Source organism: Acinonyx jubatus, chromosome B2 (assembly GCF_027475565.1).
Source record: "Acinonyx jubatus isolate Ajub_Pintada_27869175 chromosome B2, VMU_Ajub_asm_v1.0, whole genome shotgun sequence".
Taxonomy (NCBI): Eukaryota; Metazoa; Chordata; class Mammalia; order Carnivora; family Felidae; genus Acinonyx; species Acinonyx jubatus.
Window position 1 is genome coordinate 121,444,721 of NC_069385.1, and position 19,616 is coordinate 121,464,336.

At 42.2% G+C, this 19,616-nt stretch overlaps 1 protein-coding gene across 4 annotated transcripts; it reads left to right on the plus strand.

The window, feature by feature from the left end:
• Window positions 1–968: 968 nt before the first annotated feature.
• IRF4 (interferon regulatory factor 4) lies at window positions 969–16,192 on the plus strand. 4 transcript variants are annotated; one of them, XM_015076108.3, is made up of 9 exons: window positions 969–1,067; window positions 2,392–2,668; window positions 3,964–4,150; window positions 5,005–5,093; window positions 5,805–5,949; window positions 8,188–8,295; window positions 10,590–10,943; window positions 13,729–13,841; window positions 15,755–16,192. In XM_015076108.3, exons 2-9 carry the CDS (start codon window positions 2,453–2,455, stop codon window positions 15,896–15,898), a joined length of 1,356 nt encoding a protein of 451 aa, XP_014931594.1. In that variant the 5' UTR covers window positions 969–1,067; window positions 2,392–2,452; the 3' UTR covers window positions 15,899–16,192. The 4 variants fall into 4 exon arrangements, with proteins under 4 accessions (XP_014931594.1, XP_014931595.1, XP_014931596.1 ...); XM_015076109.3 differs by having other exon boundaries at window positions 5,808–5,949; XM_053223066.1 differs by having other exon boundaries at window positions 1,001–1,067; window positions 2,397–2,668.
• Window positions 16,193–19,616: the final 3,424 nt, after the last annotated feature.

A 19,616-nucleotide genomic window follows, 5' to 3' on the forward strand; every position in this document is an offset into this window, starting at 1 on the left:
TGAAAGCTTAGTGGGCAGGTGCAGGGAGTTTAATTTTAACATTAAGGATATCTTGGAAAATTAAGTATTATCACAGTTCGATTTAAATATTATTCCTTTTCTGGACATTTATAACCTACTAGAAATTTGCTTCCTACAAGATTGAGGTTAAAACTATGCCATTTTAAGGTGAACTGAAGTCCAGAGGCAATTAAGTGTTTGGATACTTCAAGACTCCTCCCCCAACTCATTCATGTTGCCGTAATTGACTTTGGGGGTCTATGCATTGTCTGTCTGAGTCACCTCAAGGCAATTTAATAGATACAAAAGTCTGTAAGCATTTCAAACATGTAGATAGTATTTGAGCCACAGTTTATTGTTCAAAGTATCTGAACCATGTTTTTCTTCTTTTTCTTTTTAATGAGTAGGATGTTCTCTAAACACCTAGGAGGGCAGGGCTGTCAGCAAAAGCTGCGATGCCAAGGGTGCCTCCCACCCTCCCTCCGTTCTACAATGTGGACAATTCCTACGTTTTTGGTTACATACTCTGCAGGTGAAGTCCCTGTCACACCAGATTCCCGCTCCTACACGTTCCCAGCAACTTCCCTCCCTAACCACATCGCCCTCGTTTAGCTGTTATTAGTTATCATTAATCGGCCTCCCGCAGGACCTGGCGCTGAGGCGGGGTCCCCATTTTAGTGCCTTGCCCTTTGCGGGAAACCGCCCCAAGTGAGAGTCCCCCAGGCTGCGAACGCCCCACTCGAGTTGCGCTCTCCGCTCACAGCGCGACGAGGGTCGCAGCCAGCGCGAAAGCCTCCAGCCTGGCGGCGGCGGCGGCACCAGACCCTCCAACACACACTCCTTCTATCCTTGGCCCTGGGACTCTCCCGCGGGGCCCCAGTCTTCACTCACAGCGCCCCCCTCGCCCCAACCCGGCAGGCGCATTGGTACCCGCCCAGCTCCGCCCCAGGCTCCTCCCCAGCGGGGCTTTTAAGCTTTATAAAGTTCCTCTTTCCCATCTCCGATACTTAGTTTCAACAGTTGAACTTGGGACCCACTGCTGCCCTCAGCTACGAGTTTGGGGCGAGGTAAGGTTTGGGGTCGGGCAGGAGCACGGATGTGAGGCTGGCACTACAGAGAACAGGGAACGTGAGACTAGAGGTCCCGGGGTTCATATCGAGGGCAATGCAGGGAAACCCAGCTTAGGAGGAGGGAGGGAGCATACCCCTGTGGGAGCTCCGATTCTCACCTCTTCTGCTCTGGGCCCCGGGGCCTCTGTAGGAGCTCCGTGGAGGGCCAGACGGTGCAATGCCCAAGCATTGCCCTCACCACTCTGTGGGCCGGCTCCGCCCAAGCCCGGGAGAGGCCACGCGCTGGATGGGATGGGATAAAGAGACTGGCAGGGCCCCAGGAGTGCCCGAGGCGGGACCATCGAAAGGACCCACGTAGGACTACAGGCTTTCCCTGAGAGGGGACATCCCCTTACTCCCAAGACTTCAGTCTCAGACTCTTTATCCTGTGGCCCTGAAGGGCCCAAACTCACTGTGGCCTCCCGCGCATTTTTCCCCGGCTGGTGGTGGTGGAGGAGGAGCTCCAAATTTGGGCCACTTAGGGCCCTACGCTCTGCTGCCACAACCCCATGCCCTCTGAGAACCCTCCCGGCACCCTCCCCGCCTCCGCTCTCGCTTGCTGGCCTCCGGGGTCTTGCTGATGCTCTGCGCGCCAGAATCTTCATCTACTTGGGTGCGCCGCTCGCCTGGTCGTGACCCGGGTCTCAGCCGCGTATTGCTCCCAGGGCCCACTAATCCTTGCTAGCTGCAGAGGGCTCAGGGATACTCTTGAGGCAGAGCGCAGGTACTGGAGGAGAAGGCCCAGGCAAGAGTTAACTGGTACTGAGCACCTAGAACGTCCAAACTGCAGACGTTCCCACGTGCGAGATCCGTGGCGCTCGGGGGCCACCAAGGGAATGTGAATGGGAGAGTGGTAGAGAGTGGTAACTGAAAACGAAGGGAGGAATGGACTGGCAACGGTTTGGGAATGGGTAAAGAAGAGCAGGAACTAAGAGTGAGCAAGCAAACGGTGCCAAAGATTGGTGGCGGCTGGATTTTGCAATGTGCACAAAGGCTAGAGTTGTGTTGCCTGGGCAGCTTTTGGCTTGTGGGATGTGTAACAAGAATGGAGAGTCCAGAAGGTGGGGAAGGAGGATGGACTACGCCGGGGGCACGCTGGAGGGGCGGCAATACCGGACGCGCCAAGGGATGAGACAGGGTGCCTTCGGCAACACCGACTTTTATAGAGCGCGCTTAGCTGCCTCAGAGACTCCAGTGCCTCGTGGTCAATGCCAGAGGGGTTTGAGAAGGGTGCTCAGAGCGCTGTTCCACGGTGGCTAAAGGCCGGCCCTTTTCTCTGTAGCGCAGAGCTAGAGCAGGAGGCGGATCCTAGGCGCGTGAGGGCGACATTAGGCGCGCTGGGCATGAACCTGGAGGGCAGCGGCCGAGGCGGAGAGTTCGGCATGAGCTCGGTGAGCTGCGGCAACGGGAAACTCCGCCAGTGGCTGATTGACCAGATCGACAGCGGCAAGTACCCAGGGCTGGTGTGGGAGAACGAGGAGAAAAGCATCTTCCGCATCCCCTGGAAGCACGCGGGCAAGCAAGACTACAACCGCGAGGAGGACGCCGCCCTCTTCAAGGTTACTAGCACGAGGGAAACCCCAGGTGGGGGTGGAGGGAAGGCCCCAGGAGCCTGGTGGGTCCCTAACCCAGACTCCATGGCGAACCCTGTAGGCTCCTGACGGTTCTCAGAGGAAAGGGAACCTCGTGGGAAGGACGGGATGGAATGAGACCCGCGGGGCGGGCGGTCCGGGAGCATCAGGTGGCAGTCAATTGGCAGAAGGCTTGAGAGGAGAGAGATTTCAACCTTTGTAGTGTTTTTAGAAATGGGGGACTAGGTCCCAATCCTGAGCGTGTGGCATGAGCAGTAGACAGAGAGTCAGATGGCTCCAGCAGCAGGGAAATAAATGTCTGGAGGCTCAGTCCGGGGAGAGCAGCAGTCCAAGGACTCTGACTTGAGTGTTCTTGGTTGCATTTCTGTGATTTTCTCTTTCTGTACCTCTGGATACCTCCTTGCCTTCTTTGGTCAGCATGTGTCTCTCTTTGTCTTGTTTCTTTTCTGTGAACACTCTTAGATGTGCTTGAGTCCACCTCTCTTTTCGTGTCCCTCTCAGTATGTCTGTCTGTCTGTCTTTCTCTGTTTCACTGTTTTTCTATGGAGACCTTTCTGGATTTTTTTTTTTCTTTAGTTCAATGTCTCTGGTACTGTCTCTATCTTTTAACTCTCTTTGGTCCTTCTTTGTGTTTCTTGCTCTCTGTTTCTGACTCCCTCTTTTCAAGCCTCTCTCCATAGACATGGACATAGACATATTTCTCTAGTTCTCTCTCTCTCTCTCTCTCTCTCTCTCTCTCTCTCTCTGTGTGTGTGTGTGTGTGGTGATGATTGTTTTCCCCTAGATCAGTTTACCCAGTGAAGTGTGCATTAGGGCCCAGCCCCACCACCTGCAGGCAGAGCAGGCAAAGGGGACTTCCTCAGGAATTTGATCTCAGAATACCTCAGATTGACCGTTCAGACATAGTCTATGGGTAGCAGCTCACCCCACAACTCTGCCCCTAGTTCCAGTGTAACTCACTTCAGATACTGAGGGGATGGGCTGATAAGGGCCCCTTTCCAGGGATCCTCCACATCTCACCTACCTTTTATAAATACCTAGAGAATGTTCAAACCACTTGTCTTCAAGTCAGCAATGATAGAGTCCAAGGTGAAAAGTATTATGCCTAGAGTACACCTGCTGTCTTTTTGTCCCATGTTTTGAGCAAAAGTGTAAATCTAAGGCACCTAAGCATCATTCTTTCCTTTAGAAATACAATTCTCAGGTTCTTTTTTTTTTTTAAGACTTGTATTTTAACTTTTTAATCTCTTCTTTCCCACAAGGCTTGGGCACTATTTAAAGGAAAGTTCCGAGAAGGCATAGATAAGCCAGACCCTCCTACCTGGAAGACACGCTTACGATGTGCTTTGAACAAGAGCAATGACTTTGAGGAACTGGTTGAGAGAAGCCAGCTGGACATCTCAGACCCCTACAAAGTATACAGGATTGTTCCTGAGGGTGCAAAAAAAGGTGGGACTTCCTGGATTGGGGTCACAGAATATAGACAACCGCACACTTGTAATGCCTTAATTTCATTCTGAGGATTGATTTGTCTATTATATTTCAAATAGCCTGCCTGCCTCCTGCCTCATGTTCAACCCCGGCAGGCTCTTTGCCAAGTCCTCAGGGCCATAAATTGAAATTCTTGTGGTATTGGTTAGGATATTTCTCAGATTCCAACTCTATACCTGTGGGTGTATATCTATGCATGTGTGTTCATCTGTGTGTGCGTATTTTTCAGTTAGTTCTATCGATGTAAGATATAGGCCAAATTTTTCAAACAAAAAACAGAAAACTTGTTTGAAGCTTTATCTTTACTTATCAGTGTTTCATGGTTAACCATTTTGTAGAAAGGAAGCATACATATATCTGTATATTGTTACTATTTTAAGTAAAAAAATGTCAACTTTTAGAGTGTACTGTGGTCAGCTGGGATGCTTATTGAAATTCATAACTTCTCTTCCCAAGTTTCTGACCAGTGTGTCAGAGTAGAACCCAAAAATATGCATTTTAAACTAGCCATACAAATTACTTCACTTATGGAACATCTTGCTGGTGGAGCTCTTTATGTGACAAGGTGCATTCACACACAGCATTTCATCTCCTTCTCTACCTTTCCTACATAAGTCAGACCTTGTAGAAACCAGTTTAATGGACAGAACAAGTAATTGCCCATGGTAATTGCTGGAAAAAAATGCCTTATTTGTCAACACTGTTATGCATTCTAGGAATTAAACTCTTGGGTATTTTTCTAAGATTTCACTTTTAGTTATGATAGTTCCTTTTTTCACACTTTGCCATTTGTCTTTTGCTCAAATACATAGGAGCAAAGCAGCTCACCCTGGAGGACCCACAGATGACCGTGAGCCACCCCTACACCATGACAGCTCCTTATACCTCACTCCCAGCTCAGGTATGGTGGAGAATGCAGGGATTATAGAAGGGGAGGCTGGGTCTGGGTGAGGCCATGTGAGCAAGCTAATCCCACATAGCAGGAAAAATACACAAACAAAAACAGCAGCACTTTGTTTTTGCTATTAGTCAATTAGCCAAACCAAATTCCCAATCACTGGATGAATATCTCACTTTCCACCTGGTGTTACTATTAGTGTTGGTCTGAAGGAGAGGAGAGGTGGGTGTATCTGCCTGTTGGTAGAGACTTCTACTGATTCTGAAATCTGGGAAACAGATCTGTTGTGGAAGATGAAACTTTTGGAAGCAATGCTTTATCATGTGAAACCACAGGGCAGCTGATCTCTTCAGACTTTTCTGATGTGAATTGCAGCTCTGTTTTATTCACTCTGGTGGGTAAAAGAAGGGAAATTTCCCTGCAGTACTTTTGGTGCCAGGTTTAACCATATGATGAAGCTTTACATAAGTTATTACTTTATAACACTTTCTTCATTGTGCTTTTTAATTCTTTATGGCTACTTTCCACCTAGTGTGATGAGCTATTCACTCCAAAGTCTTTTGAGATGATAAAATTATTTGGCTGTCAGCCAAATAAGAGATTCTGTGAGGAGTTTGAATATAAAAGAATCTGCCGCTCTTTCCCAGAACCAACCAACTGATCTTTGCCGAGCTGGTTGCTTTTCATCTCAGCTTCTCCCTCATGTTCCTTTAGCAGGTTCATAACTACATGATGCCACCCCATGACCGAAGCTGGAGGGAGTACGTCCCTGATCAGCCTCACCCAGAAATCCCATATCAATGTCCTGTAACGTTTGGACCCCGTAGCCACCACTGGCAAGGCCCAGCTTGTGAAAATGGTAAGGAGTGTGCTGGACTGGTTCCTATGCCTGTGGCTGACCCAGCAGAACAATCTGGGCCAAAGAGCCCTGTTCTCTCCTGATCTGTCCTTCTGAGCAGTACCCCAGTTCTTTCCCCTTCTCAGAGCTGCTAGGAAAGACCTCACGTGCAGTGGAGAGAGGGTTTTCTCTTTCCTGCAGGATGGTAAGGCCCTCAGGGGAAGGAATCCAAGGCCTGCTTGCACCAGGATCTGTGCTGGGAACTGCCTTACGTGAGATCTTATTTAAACATCACAGAGATCCATCCAAGGCAGTTAAAAACTGCCCCACATTTTTGAGACAGACACACAGAATATAAGTAATGCCCAAAGTTATCCAGTGAAAGTGAGGGGCTGGGGTTTAATTTCAGATCTCCTAACCCCAAAGGCCAGTCTTTCATTTAAGACAGAAGATGTCAGATATCAAACTGGTTGGCTGTAGTTTTTAAATTATCTGTTGGTTAGGGTAACATTTTTCATCCTCCCTGAAATAGTCCTTGGTAAAAAGTAATAGATTTTGTTAGTCTTCCCTCCTGGATTGTCCCTTAATGTTGACAGGGCCACATAATCTCACTGGTCTGTTTCTTCCATACTATAGCTGTGCCCAAGCACTCCCTCTATAGGGACACCAGGAGGTTATTGAGCTGGTATATTTCTCTTAACCAATAGTGTGCCCATGGAGCACTCGGCTGGCTCAATTGGTAGAGCAGGAGACTCTTGATCTTGGGGTCATGAGTTCAAGCCCCACACTGGGGGTAGAGTTTACTTAAAAAAAAAAAAAACCAATAGTGCACCCATTATAGTTGTTCTTGGGGTTAAAGGTGATAGTAAGAATGTAATGAATAAATACTACAAACATAAAATAGTCTCCAGGAGGTGATTAGTGCTGGTATTAGGGCCCAAAGAGCTTTGCTCACTCTGGATTAGATGTGGTCCCATGCCCGTAGGAGCACCCCAGACATCAAAATGAGATCTCTCAGTGGAAGTACTAATCACTAAGAGCAGAGAAAACTTCACACAGTATATTGAATACAGCAAAACACAAGCTTTTAGGACTTTTGAGTTAGTTATTTAAATAGAAATCCTGAGACAGGTAAACACTCAAGTCCTTCTGTATGTTCTAGGAATATTTGGTCCTTCAAAATTTAATCTGTTTTTCTAATCATGTTTAGGTTTACCATCATTTAAAATTTGCATTGAGTGGCATGTTTACAAAAAAGCTCAGAATTTTATTTTATTAGCTTTTCAAGAGTGATTTGCAGCAAAGGTTGTTTTCCATATCACAGTGGAGGAGTTAGCTAACTCGTTTCTGAAATTCAGACCTATGGCTAGTGCATCAGGCTCTATTGAACTAAGAACTTTATTAACAAGGCAATGCCTCAAACTATACAAAAATGTGGAATAGGTAGATATATTTTGAAGCATAGGTGACATTAAGTGAAGTGCCAACAAAATTAGGTTCTGTTACATATTATTTCTCTATTAATGTTTAGTGTGACCCAAAGCTACCAGGCTGCCAAGAGACATGGTTCAATTTTCTCCTGAACCCAGAAATAGAAAGCTAAATAAGTGTGAACTAAACAAACTTGTAAGTTTTTAATTGGGCTCTTTGGCATCAAAGCTCAGGTACACCTGAGCTCACAACTCTACTGTGAACTTGCTACGTGAACAGGAATAAATCTTTCTGAGCCTAGGTTACCCTGTTTATCAGGGTAATTATGGAAGGATGTTGGTCAAAGGGTACAGACTTCCAATTATAAGATAAATAAGTCTTGGAGATCTAAAGTACAACATGGCTATAGTTAACAATACTCTATTCTACTGAAAGCACCTAAAAGAGTAGATCTGGAATGTTCCCAGTATACAACACACACACACACACACGCACACACACACACAATGGCAATTATGTGAGGTGATGAAGGTGTTAACTAACTTTAAAAAAAAAGAAAGAAAAAATAACAGAGGGATTGTTCCAAGTTTCCTTCCAAAGCTGTGAAAGGCTCCTTCCCCTTTCAGTCTTGTTTTTTCTGATTGGACCTCATCTTGTCTTAGTTCCTTCAGAATGCCAGTGGTCAGTTCTAGAGGGCCCTTGGCCCATCCCTCCCAGGGTTGGTGCACCCCTCAGGGGCTGAGTGGCCATATCCCAGGGAGAGGAGACCTTCCAATGCGTCGGACAGATTCTGTTTAGACATCATCTGATTCTTATTTACAAATGCAGGTTGCCAGGTGACAGGAACCTTTTATGCTTGTGCCCCACCTGAGTCCCAGGCCCCCGGAATCCCCATAGAGCCAAGCATAAGGTCTGCTGAAGCCTTGGCGCTCTCAGGTGAGTGCAGCGTTCTGTTCTAGAGGCACCCCCAGGAGGCTGGCTTCTGCTGTGACTCCACCTTCACTTTGGGGCAGATTTGATTGGGGGGGGGGTGTCCATGAGTACAGCCCATGGACACTGGCTTTCTTCCATCTGGGGCCTCAAGTGGGTGTATACACATCTGACTCCCAACTTGTGTGAATAAGGAACATCATTAGAAAACTTCTCACTAAGAAGCCAGCTTGCTATTCTGATGCCAATTCTAAATGCTGGCTTGAATTGAGTCATTTTAAGGTCTCCATTTGACATCTATTTGAATTTCCAGAAATATGCAAACACCTCAGCTTTACATACTAAGGGCCCTTCTTCAGCCAACATTCTCACAATGTAGTATAATTTCTTAGAAAAATACACAAGGACTTCTCATTTTGAAAAGCTGATCATCCTTCCAGGTTTAGCTGCAAATAGGTCATCCTCTTTGGCATTGAGATCTTCCTCTGAAATTTGACATATCCTACAAAAAATTTGGATTAGATCTGATTTTTAAAGTTTCATTTCCCTGCAGTTCAGAGATGTTGCCTATTTTAAGGAAGTCACCTCAAAGCTTACTAAACATATGTGGTATGTGTATATTTATTTTTTAGATAACATTTGGATTGTTTTAAAATGGGACTTGTAATTATATTAAAAATAAATAACTTAAGCTTCAGAATTCTCACCTGCCCCTGAGGCTGTTTAAAAATCAGATATAGAAAATATAAATTCTCAAGGTTTCAGGGAGTTGTGGACACCTTTCTCACTTCCAGGTTAACCATTTATTTCTTTTCAGTTCTGAAGTTCCGAATGAGGCTTACTGCCTTTCTTCTTAGATGCTCCTAAATGATGGAGGGGAGATGTTAGTGTAAAGAAAGGGTTGTGTCTGTTTTTAGAAACTTTCTAACCCTTCTCTTCGGCACCTAAGACTTGTGTGGGTGCCTGAAAAGTAGGAAATAAACAGCTATTTATATCACTGGGACCTTGTGATTTCTGATGACGTTAAATGAAATGAAACCTGCCCTGAAAGTCCACTCAAATGGCCAACACTCGCTGTCATCAAGGTACGCTGTCTGAGCTCACTCTCAGCTAGTGTGTTTACAGCAGCAGAAATTGAAGTGGAGAATTGAGACAGTGATGTGGGTTGTTTAAGTCTCAAAACCTGCCATTGAGGAATAAGAGGGTTTTGTGGATTTTTTTTCTTTTTTTGGTATGCGTTATACAGATTAATTATCAACCTTGAGCACATTTGTTGGACAACTGCAATTCCCATTCATTTGAAATCCCATACAGTTATGGGTGGGTAACTGTTGCCTTTCCATAAAGCCCTTTTGCATTTCAGTTAAGGGGCCCTTTGCAAACCTAGCTTGGTCCTTCCAGTTTGTGAAACCTTCAGAAGAAGGTTCTGAAATCAGAAAAATTTCGTAAGTGAACTCATCTTGTTTAATGTTTTAGAAAGCAGTTATTTTCAAGGGAGATTTTGAAAGCCTAGTGGGACTTTAGCCTTTGAACATTTTTCTTATTGATTCTTTTCTTTCCACATGAATTAATTTTATTATACAAGTCGTACACATATAGCATAAAAACTAACTTGACAATCAGGGAAGCAAAATGGAAAAAAAAGTCATTCCCATTATACTTCCTGAAACTTCAACATACATATATGTATATGTGTGTATATATGTATTTTTATGTAAGTGACATCATATTGATATTTTAGAACAGTTTCAGATGTAAAATATTTGTTTATTTTTTGAAACATCATTATATTCTTTTTGCTAGTAGAAATTTAACTTAGGGTTCACTTCCTCCAAAATCAAAACTTACCACCATGCTTAAAGAGGAATTTTTGTTCAGTGGCACATGACTTCGTATTTTAGACATAATTGTCATGACCACTATCATCATCATGAAAACAATGACATAGAAAGTTCATAAGAGTGATGCTCTCTAATACAAGTCAAACATATGGTGCAGAAAACTAATGTAAGGGGTGCTCCCTCTCCACAAAAATATCTATGGTCACATAAATTTGGAAAATTCTGAGTTCAATAACATTAAATGGATTTTTTCAGGATTTCTTTAATATTGGTCACTCTCCGTGACTCCAGGAGGGAGATGAGGGCATGTAACATTTCCTACACTTCCTTCACTATGGAACTTTCTACTTTTTATGGAGTATCAAATAAACATGTTCTGGTTGAGTAGTTTGGCATCCTGGTGGGTATCCAATGTTCCTTGGTCCCTTAGCACTGACTTTGAAATCTCTGTTTTTACAGACTGTCGACTCCACATCTGTTTGTACTACCGAGAGATCCTGGTGAAAGAGCTAACCACATCTAGCCCTGAAGGGTGTCGGATCTCCCATGGGCATACCTATGACGCCACTAACCTGGACCAGGTCCTTTTCCCCTACCCAGAGGACAATGGCCAGAGGAAAAACATTGAGAAACTTCTGAGTCACCTGGAAAGGGGTGTGGTCCTGTGGATGGCCCCTGATGGGCTTTATGCCAAAAGACTATGCCAGAGCAGAATCTACTGGGATGGGCCCCTGGCACTGTGCAGTGACCGGCCCAACAAGTTGGAGAGGGACCAGACCTGCAAGCTCTTTGACACACAGCAATTTTTAGCAGGTAATACACCAAATTATCTGTTAGAATAGAGCATCCCACACCTGTGAGCCTAAGAGACAGAATAGAGGGGGTGACAGTGTGCCTGCCACAGTGGTTCAAACAGAAGGTCACTCCCACACCAGACAGAGGTCTTCCTTCTATTAACCCCTGAGCCCAGCCAGCATGATCTGAAAATAGATTTCCTGTTTGTTCATCTCTCACCTCTGCCTCTACCACCTGCTCCTCTCCATCAGCAGAGGGGTGTGAGGAGGAGGGAGATTGCTCAAGGGCATTGTGGTTCAGGCTGATATCTTAAAATTCTGGTCTTCAACCAATTGTCACTGACTAATAAAGTTCACACTTTATTGGTAGTATGATCTCAGCAAGCATGTCTGCTGATGTGTCAGCTTTTTTAAGATTCCTAGGAAAGTCATAAAGGTTAGAACTGTATTGTTAATGTTCTTGGTTCTGAGATGTGTTACCCCTATGCAGATGCCCTCCAGCAGGTGGGACCAAGGATAGAGTATGTGGAACTGATTTTGCAAAAGGGAAATTATGAGAAGGATTTGAGTTATCTCTATGATATGCATGTTTCAAAACATATTTTCTAAAACCAGTAAGTTTTGTTTTTCTAGGTTTGATTTCATAACAGTTAAATTAGCCATAGGCTGGCTTTTGTGAAACCACTTTTGTGAAATTATTGTTGAAGTTTCATCCAGAGTGTTCATTCAGCTATCTATATGGATGATGCCTCCTTTGGAGGGAGAAAGGTGTTCCATTAGCTCCCTTCCACCTTTTTCTGTATCTTATCCTTAAGTTATTCTTTTATAAGTACCCCTTCAGAAATACCCTATGTCTTTGGATTTTCACGTGACTTTACTTTCCCTGAATGTGCTTCTTGATTCAATTCATTTAAAATAAAAATATAAAGCATCTATGTGCTTTGACACCGTTGACATTTGCTTAGCCTTTTGGGTCTAAGTTGCCCAAATTTGTGTAGGCTCATCAAATTCTCTTTAGTGCCCCAAGAAAAATATGTCTCTATATGACTAACCCTTGACTAAGATGTGTGACAAGAGGAAGAGGGAGAACTGAGTTTCTGGTTCCCCGAGGCAGCACCAAGGTGAGAAAAGCATGTGGGCCTGAACACCTCTTCCTCTCTATGAGCTGCAGAACTGGCTCCAAGCCTGCACTGTGACTGTTTTGTCCATCCTGGGGTCCCCTGTGGTAATCATGGTGGGCACCCAAGGAAGAGTCAAGAACCACAAAGGGTCATCTTGTCTGTACTTCTTATATCTGCAGTGAAGTCTGAAAGAGCCCTTATGGGGTTGGATCTCCTCATAGATCTCCTCACCAAGACCGTGAATCTTGGTCTCTTTGAATTCAGAAGATGCCACAGGGCTAGGGCTTTAGTTAAGTTGTCCCAGGGGAATGACACTTGCTTCTGTGAGTTTCTCTCATCTTGTATGTTTTAGGAAGGTAGAATCCTCCCATTCTATAGGCAAGAAGAAGGAAGGCATATTCGACCAGCTATGAACATCCTCAAGCTGTGAATTCACTTGCTTAGAATTTAATACTTATCTGCGAGCAAGAATTGTTTTTTCTTCATCTGCAACTAAGGGCTGTGCTTTTTGCTCACTGCAACCTCCTATCTTGAAGTATTCACTGAAGTTCAAGGAAGAACCTGTGAACTTAAAAACTGCAGCTATGTAGACCAGCTTCTGCATAATCAAGGATTCCCACAGAATGTTCTCATGTTATCAAGCACTTGAGGCACAACTTTTTCGGAGAATTGTGCCAACTTGCCACTCTGATTAGCTTGTGTAGGTGTAGTCTCAGACCTCAGTAGTGTGAATGCCTTTTACACATTCTGACTAAGTCAGTTAGGTTTGATTTGAATTCTGGAAGAAAAAAAAAGCAGGAAGTCAAACAGTCCAGTGAGTTAGTTAGAAACTTTTCTTCAGTTGAAGAGAACAGTGGAGATCTTTGATATCTACCCATTCAGGATTTGCAAACTACTAGGGACAGCCCCAAAAGGCAAAGCCCGAGGGTGCATATCTGATCAAGATGCATGCGCACACTGTTCTGCAGAAGTTGTTGCAGCAACCGTGTAAGTGTGTTTTCTTTTGTGGAGGTGACATTTAACTCTAGCGGAAAGGAAAGAATAGGAGCCACAAGAGGCATAAGAATCATCTTGAATGTGGGCAAAGGGACATGGGTCAATGTCAGGGATTGTACACGTGTTGTTTCCACAGTGCTCAGTCTCTGTTTTGAATCCTTAGGGTAGGGATGGTGCCTTCAGGATATACATATCCACAAAGTGGGGACCCCTAGTGCTTCATCACTACCTTTCTCATTTCAAATCAATGTCTGTCCCGGAAGATAGGCAAGAAGTCAGCTCAAAGTCCCACAGTTTAGGCTTAGTGCCAAGTAGGACACAGACGCCCATAACTGGTGCTTGGTCTCCAAGATAATGTGAAGATTTTCAGTGATGCCTCAGTCACAGAAAGGTCCCTCTCTTGGGTCAATGCTGCAAAGCAAGGTTCTTAATCTGCAGGGCATATTTCCCCTAAAGAATCAAGTGAAAGCTGGAGCCCTCTCAGGAAAAGCACACATATGAACATATAGATGAAATTCTGTATCTGGGGTCTAAAAGTTAAGAACCCCACTTAGAGAAATAAAGAATACTCACTCTTATTTTAGTTTTCCAGATCAATGGTAAACTTTTGCTTCCTCCTTTAACCTGTCCTGTTCAGTGATGGTTTCTGATCAGGTTAATTTTTTTTTTATTGTGGGGCTTCTCCAGAGCTACAAGCATTTGCTCACCATGGCCGTCCCCTGCCAAGATTCCAGGTAACTCTGTGCTTTGGGGAAGAGTTTCCAGATCCTCAGAGGCAAAGGAAGCTCATCACTGCTCACGTGAGTATTTAGCCACATTCAAATGATTGAATTTCCCTGTTTTTCATTAAGGGCAGGGTCCCAGTTAGGAAATTCTCAAAGGAAAAGTAAATGTTAAGTGACTTGGGAAAATTATGAGGGAGGAAGCAGGGCCCAGTGAATGATGCAGGGAGCACAGCCCAGAGACCCATTTGTTTTTCCCAGCCCTAGAGGTCTACTAATCACAAACCTGCAAACATGGGCTTTATTTGTTCCATCTTGTGTATTGATCAAGACATTGTCCTATTTTCATTTTATAAGGATCTAAAAGGACTGGTGGTTATAGTTGCCCTTTAAAATTCTCCATGTTTAATATTGCTTTTAAAATGCTGTCTAGCTGATCTTCACTTGATGAAGTTTTCCCAAATGGTAAACTATTTACTGACTTATGTATTTTGCAGTTTCTCCAAAAGTTTTCCAAATCCTATTTTATATCTGGATTTTTAGAAGTTATTTAACTAGTGGAAACCAAGAGCCATGTATTATTTGGAGGAGGCTCTTTCAAGGAGTTTAAGTAGACCAGACCACTGCAATGTTCTCTAGCAGAGTTGAAAACAGGTTGAACTGCACCAAGTAAACATCTTTTTCATAAAAAAGAAAAGAAAAAAGGTTTATATAGGTCATATTTAGAATAAATTTGCCACAGGAAACAGAGTTTTGAATACCTAACATTTTTGAATCTGAAAACTTTATATTGCTACCTAGCTTTGAGAGTTATTAATGGGTCCAGGCAATAAAAAAAAGTTATAACAAATAATAAAAACATTCAGGTCATATTTTAGTTCTGATAGTGTTTCTTGTTGAAAACTGAAATAGCACACTAATTTTAAACACACAGTCCCACCTCTTGATTGTAAAATCAAAAACCAACCAACCAACCAACAAAAATATGGTCTTTATATATTTTAGAGCTTTGTCATGAATTCTCTCCGGTAATTGATACAATAATTGATATCTTATTAACACCTGACTAAATATACTTGGGATTGATAAATAACATTTCAAAAGTTGGCGGAAAACTCCTGCATCTGTCTGATTTTAAGGGGTTTTTGGATGCACTAGCTCTCCTCTGAGGCAATAGTGGGTCTCTGGGAGTTGTCTGGTATGGAAAAGAAAAATGGGTATGTGTATACCTAGGAGTTCATACTCCTTTTTACTATGGATTTAGTTTATTTTAGGTATTTCATATGAATTATGCTTAAGTTTCTATATCTCAAATGACAGAAAGGCTCAATTTAATGGCTTAGTTGATTGACAAACTATTCAGTTTTCTTAGATGCTGTAAATTAAGGAAATGCTGAAAGCTGAATTTTTTTTTAGTGAATGTGAACCACACAAATAGCCAAACAAGATGAATTTGGGGTTAATTAACCTCTCTTTCCTCATAATAGCAATGCTGTTGTTTGATTTTGCTCCTTTTGTTTTCCTTTATTTTAGGTTTAGAAATATACAGATTATGTAAGTCATCCAGGAATTGTAAATTGTTCAGGATTTACACCTTCATCCCTGTCAAACTGTGGTTGTGAAAAACTCATTGGCCTAAATTATCCTGAATTATCTCAAACTTCATTAATCATCTCAAACTTCCTTTTAATTTGGCCATTTTACTTGATTTGCTTAGGCTTAAACATAAATTTTAAGTGGCTATTGATTTAAAAGTATCATCTCTGACTTTAGCTTCAGTTAAAACCCAGAATGAGTTAGAATCTTTTTAAAGGTTAGTATGTGTAAAGACTAACAAAAAGTTACTTCTTCAGAATGTTTTGATGTGTGTAGCACTTACCTTTGGATTTAACTTTACCATACCTTCAGATATTGAGTTATTTAATTATAAGCCAATTATAGGATGTTAAAAAGAATATTTCAAAAATATCTTTTAAAATTTCTTTTTAAAGGTCGAACCTCTACTAGCCAGACAACTGTATTATTTTGCTCAGCAGAACAGTGGACATTTCCTGAGGGGCTATGATTTACCTGAACATGTTAGCAGTCCAGAGGATTATCATAGATCTATTCGCCACTCCTCCATTCAAGAATGAAAACCAAGACAAGTGATTTTGTTTCATTTAAACATCTGACTTTGACAGGAACAGCTGATTGAACTCCCTCTTTGTCTTTTGAGAAACTTGGAAACTGGGGCTTCAGTTCAACACTTCAGGAGAATCTCAGCGAGAATGAGTGTAAAAAACCAGCTCCATGTAAATGACAGATGAGCTTATTCCAAAAGGAAGGATGGTCTTCAGGGTCTTCTGTAGACTGCCATCTTTGATAATTACTGTGAAAATTGACCAAAGAAGGTGTTTACATTTACTTAAATGATATCTTTAATTTGATGTGGATTATTTCTTGCTTTAAAACTGAGAAAACTTGTCTTCAATATTTACCACTAATTAGAAGGATAAAAGTACTTAAGTGCTGTACTATTTCTCAGGGAAGTAATATCTAAATTTGAGGTGACTCTGCCTACAAAAGAAATGTATTAATGCACATAGGTGATGTTGCTCTTGTAGAAAATGCTTGCTAATAGAAAGGAACAGAATCTTTGACCGAGGTTGGACCACGGGGCCTCCAGCTTTGGGGTGGCTCATCACCCCCGCCCTGGCCTGGGTCTCACCCTATGACAGGCTTCCCTGCCCTGCCTCACACTGTCCCTCCATTTTCTCTATCTTCCTGAATGCCCCTGGAAACCAGTTGGTATTTTGTGGAACCAAAAAGCATTAGTGCTACACTTGATTAGTATATTTTTGTCTGTTCTACAATCTCATAGTGACTGGTTAAGATATTTTTTGTCTTTTTGTCTGTCATTCTATAGAAATTATTGGTAAAACTTTTTTTCTTTAAAGAAGAAAAAAATATCAACAATCCAAATACTAAAGATATATTTTTGAAACTCGGTGACATTTCCCCTCTTATCCTGTTTGTTTTGTTTGGCTATCAGTTAGTTATCCATGACAACACTAAAGAGGAGGAGCCGATGCTTTTCAATTTGGTGAACTCTGTTAGGAAAGATGATGACAGGATTTCACTGATTGCATAACTGCAGACTCAGTGGGCTGTTTTTGCTTATTTTGTATATTATATGCTTCCTCATGCCAATATGGTTTAACAGGACCTTTACTTGCTTAAGTAAACCTGATCACTTCCTTGTTGATTGTTTTGGAAAAGTACAGATGTTTAGACTGTGATGCTGGCAACTGATATTTTTATCATACTACAAAAAAATTGCTATTACTTTCAGGCCCAGCAAAAGACTTGATAGTTCTCAAACATATACGACTCTTATTCTAATCTATATTTTTTAAATCACTCAACAAACTGTATCCCTTTCATTAGATAGATTATATGTAGCCTTTATCCAGTTTAGTAAGCAATGAAGCATTGGAATGTTATATTTTTAACTTTTTAAAAGGAGTTTTTAATAATAACATAATACATATTAACTATGGAAAATGTAAACAGTATAGACAGGCAAAAATGAAGCACATCATCCTTCTTTACTGCAGCCCAAATCCTTCTCCCTAGAAATATCCTCAAGAAGAGTTTGACTTATTCTTCCAGTACACTTCATTTCTCTATACATATGCATCAGCTCAAAAAAACCTCATAGGATCATCTTGCAACCACTTTTATGCAGTGCTCTTTTAACCTAACAATACAGATTTACCTCACTCTTTTTAGAGGCATTGTCGTCATAGAACTCCACCACCGTGCAGTCAGTAGCATAGTTTATGGAATTTCATCAGCCACTAAGAATGAATACACGTGGACAGCAGATTATACTTCATGAATTGCAGTAATTTATACATCTTATAGATGCAAAATGTTTTAGGGTATATTATCCTAAGGACGAATTGGAAACAAAATTAGGAATGGCTGTGACACAGGCCCCACGTGTATGGCCCTCTTCCCTGGAGAATATTTAACCCCATCCCAGCACATCAGAGAAGCTCTATGGTGTCAGTCCCAGGGCTGTTTTGTCTTCTGAATTCTCCAAGCAGATGCTTGATTTCAAATGCTGTTGTGTATTCTTTACTGTCTTTTTTTTTTTTCATTCTTTCTTTTTTTTAATATTAAGCTGCTTTAACACTGGAGTTAAATTTTCTGGAAAATGCTCTTGGCTTGGGCCACTTTACCTTTTCTTATTTTTACTCTCATCTACATTGGCTTTTTTTTTTTAATTTGGAAGAATCCAGTGTGGGCATTAGTGAATGAATTATGAAATAATCAGGGTGAAGAATCCCGACAGCTGTCTCAGAACTTTGAAGATGAATAACTATTCATTCCTTGACTCATTCCTTGACTTGATGAAGTGGGATTAGCAAAGTGGAATTTAGTTTGTTTTCAGTAGAAGATATTATAGAAGAGTTTAGGCATTTATTATGCTAAAAAGCTTCGGATGGCAAGGTTTAAAAACGTGTAAGTCTCATAGGTGCATGTTCTAAGGGCTTATTTCCTGTTCTTTGGATTTAGTAGAACTGGGCAGTAGTTGATGTCTTCTGGAACACTATAGAGAACCAGGGTGACCATCCCATTTAAAACCCAAACCTTGGAACCCCCTCAGTCCTGGGCAAAACAGGACAGTTAGTCACCCTATAGAGAAACCCAGCAAGACTATTGCCTTTGAGCAAAGAAGACACTGTTCTACTGGGAGATAAAATTTATTCTGCATGGAATGAGCAGCAGAACAACATGGTTGTCACCAAAGCACCAATATGCCCAGGTTCATGTTTAGAAAAAGGCACACACTGGGCTAGGGTCTAAACAAGGTTTTCTTTGCATGTCACTGTATGTAAACCCCAGAGTTGGACAACTCTGGTGCAGGGTCTGGCATGGGTTTTTGCTTAAGAGACTGAGCAACAGGTGGACATGCATCCCAAGAGAATCCTTGCTCCTGTGTTGGCTGTACCTGTGAACATCAATATTTCTTCCCATCAGTTATTTTTAGCAAAAATTCTTTTAGTTCAACCCCCCTGTTATTTCTCTTTGATCACATTTCTCCCCTTTCTCCAGGTGAATGTTTTTCTGGAAGTGGTGAGCTTCCTTAAGGTCCATATTTTTCTATGTATCTCCTTAGTTTATAATTGACTGGCATCTATTTAAATATTACAATAGGGCCATTGTGCCATATGTATTGTTCTGCAATTTACTTTTTTCATAGCCCCATTTTTGAGATTGTTCCATGTCAGTGTTCTCATCCACCTCTTGTTAACTGGTGGCAAATAGCTTGTCACATGATTGCAGTGAAGGTCAATTTTCTTGGTATTTATTTTCACTGCTTTCAGGAAAGCCTGTATGTGAAATGTAGTTGAAGTGAAGGAGAAGAGGAGATGTGAAAGATAAAAGAAAGGTCAGCAGGCCAATCCTCCTCCAATATAAACTCATATTTTGTTTTAGACTCTTTGAGATGGAAGAAACCTAATGGGTAGTGGGGTTCATTTTGCTGCACCCCATCTGTATAAATGGATAGGACCAAGCAGCCCCTTGACTTCAATCCAAAGCTATGTTGGTTCCATCTTGCTGCTAGGCCTCCCAGGCAAGGGTGTCTGGAGAACTAGGTAGATCATCTCATGGACAATTGTTGTATATAATCATGCATGAATTTTATTATAAAGACTTTTTAAAAAAGTAATCTGTTGTGAGCTGTGTGTGTGTGTTATTAAACACTCATCTTGATAGCTTTTAAAATACTTCCTCCTTCTGTTGTGTTCTTTCAGAGAGGCTGCCGCAGCAGCCTGCTTCCTTCCTGGTTGTTGTATG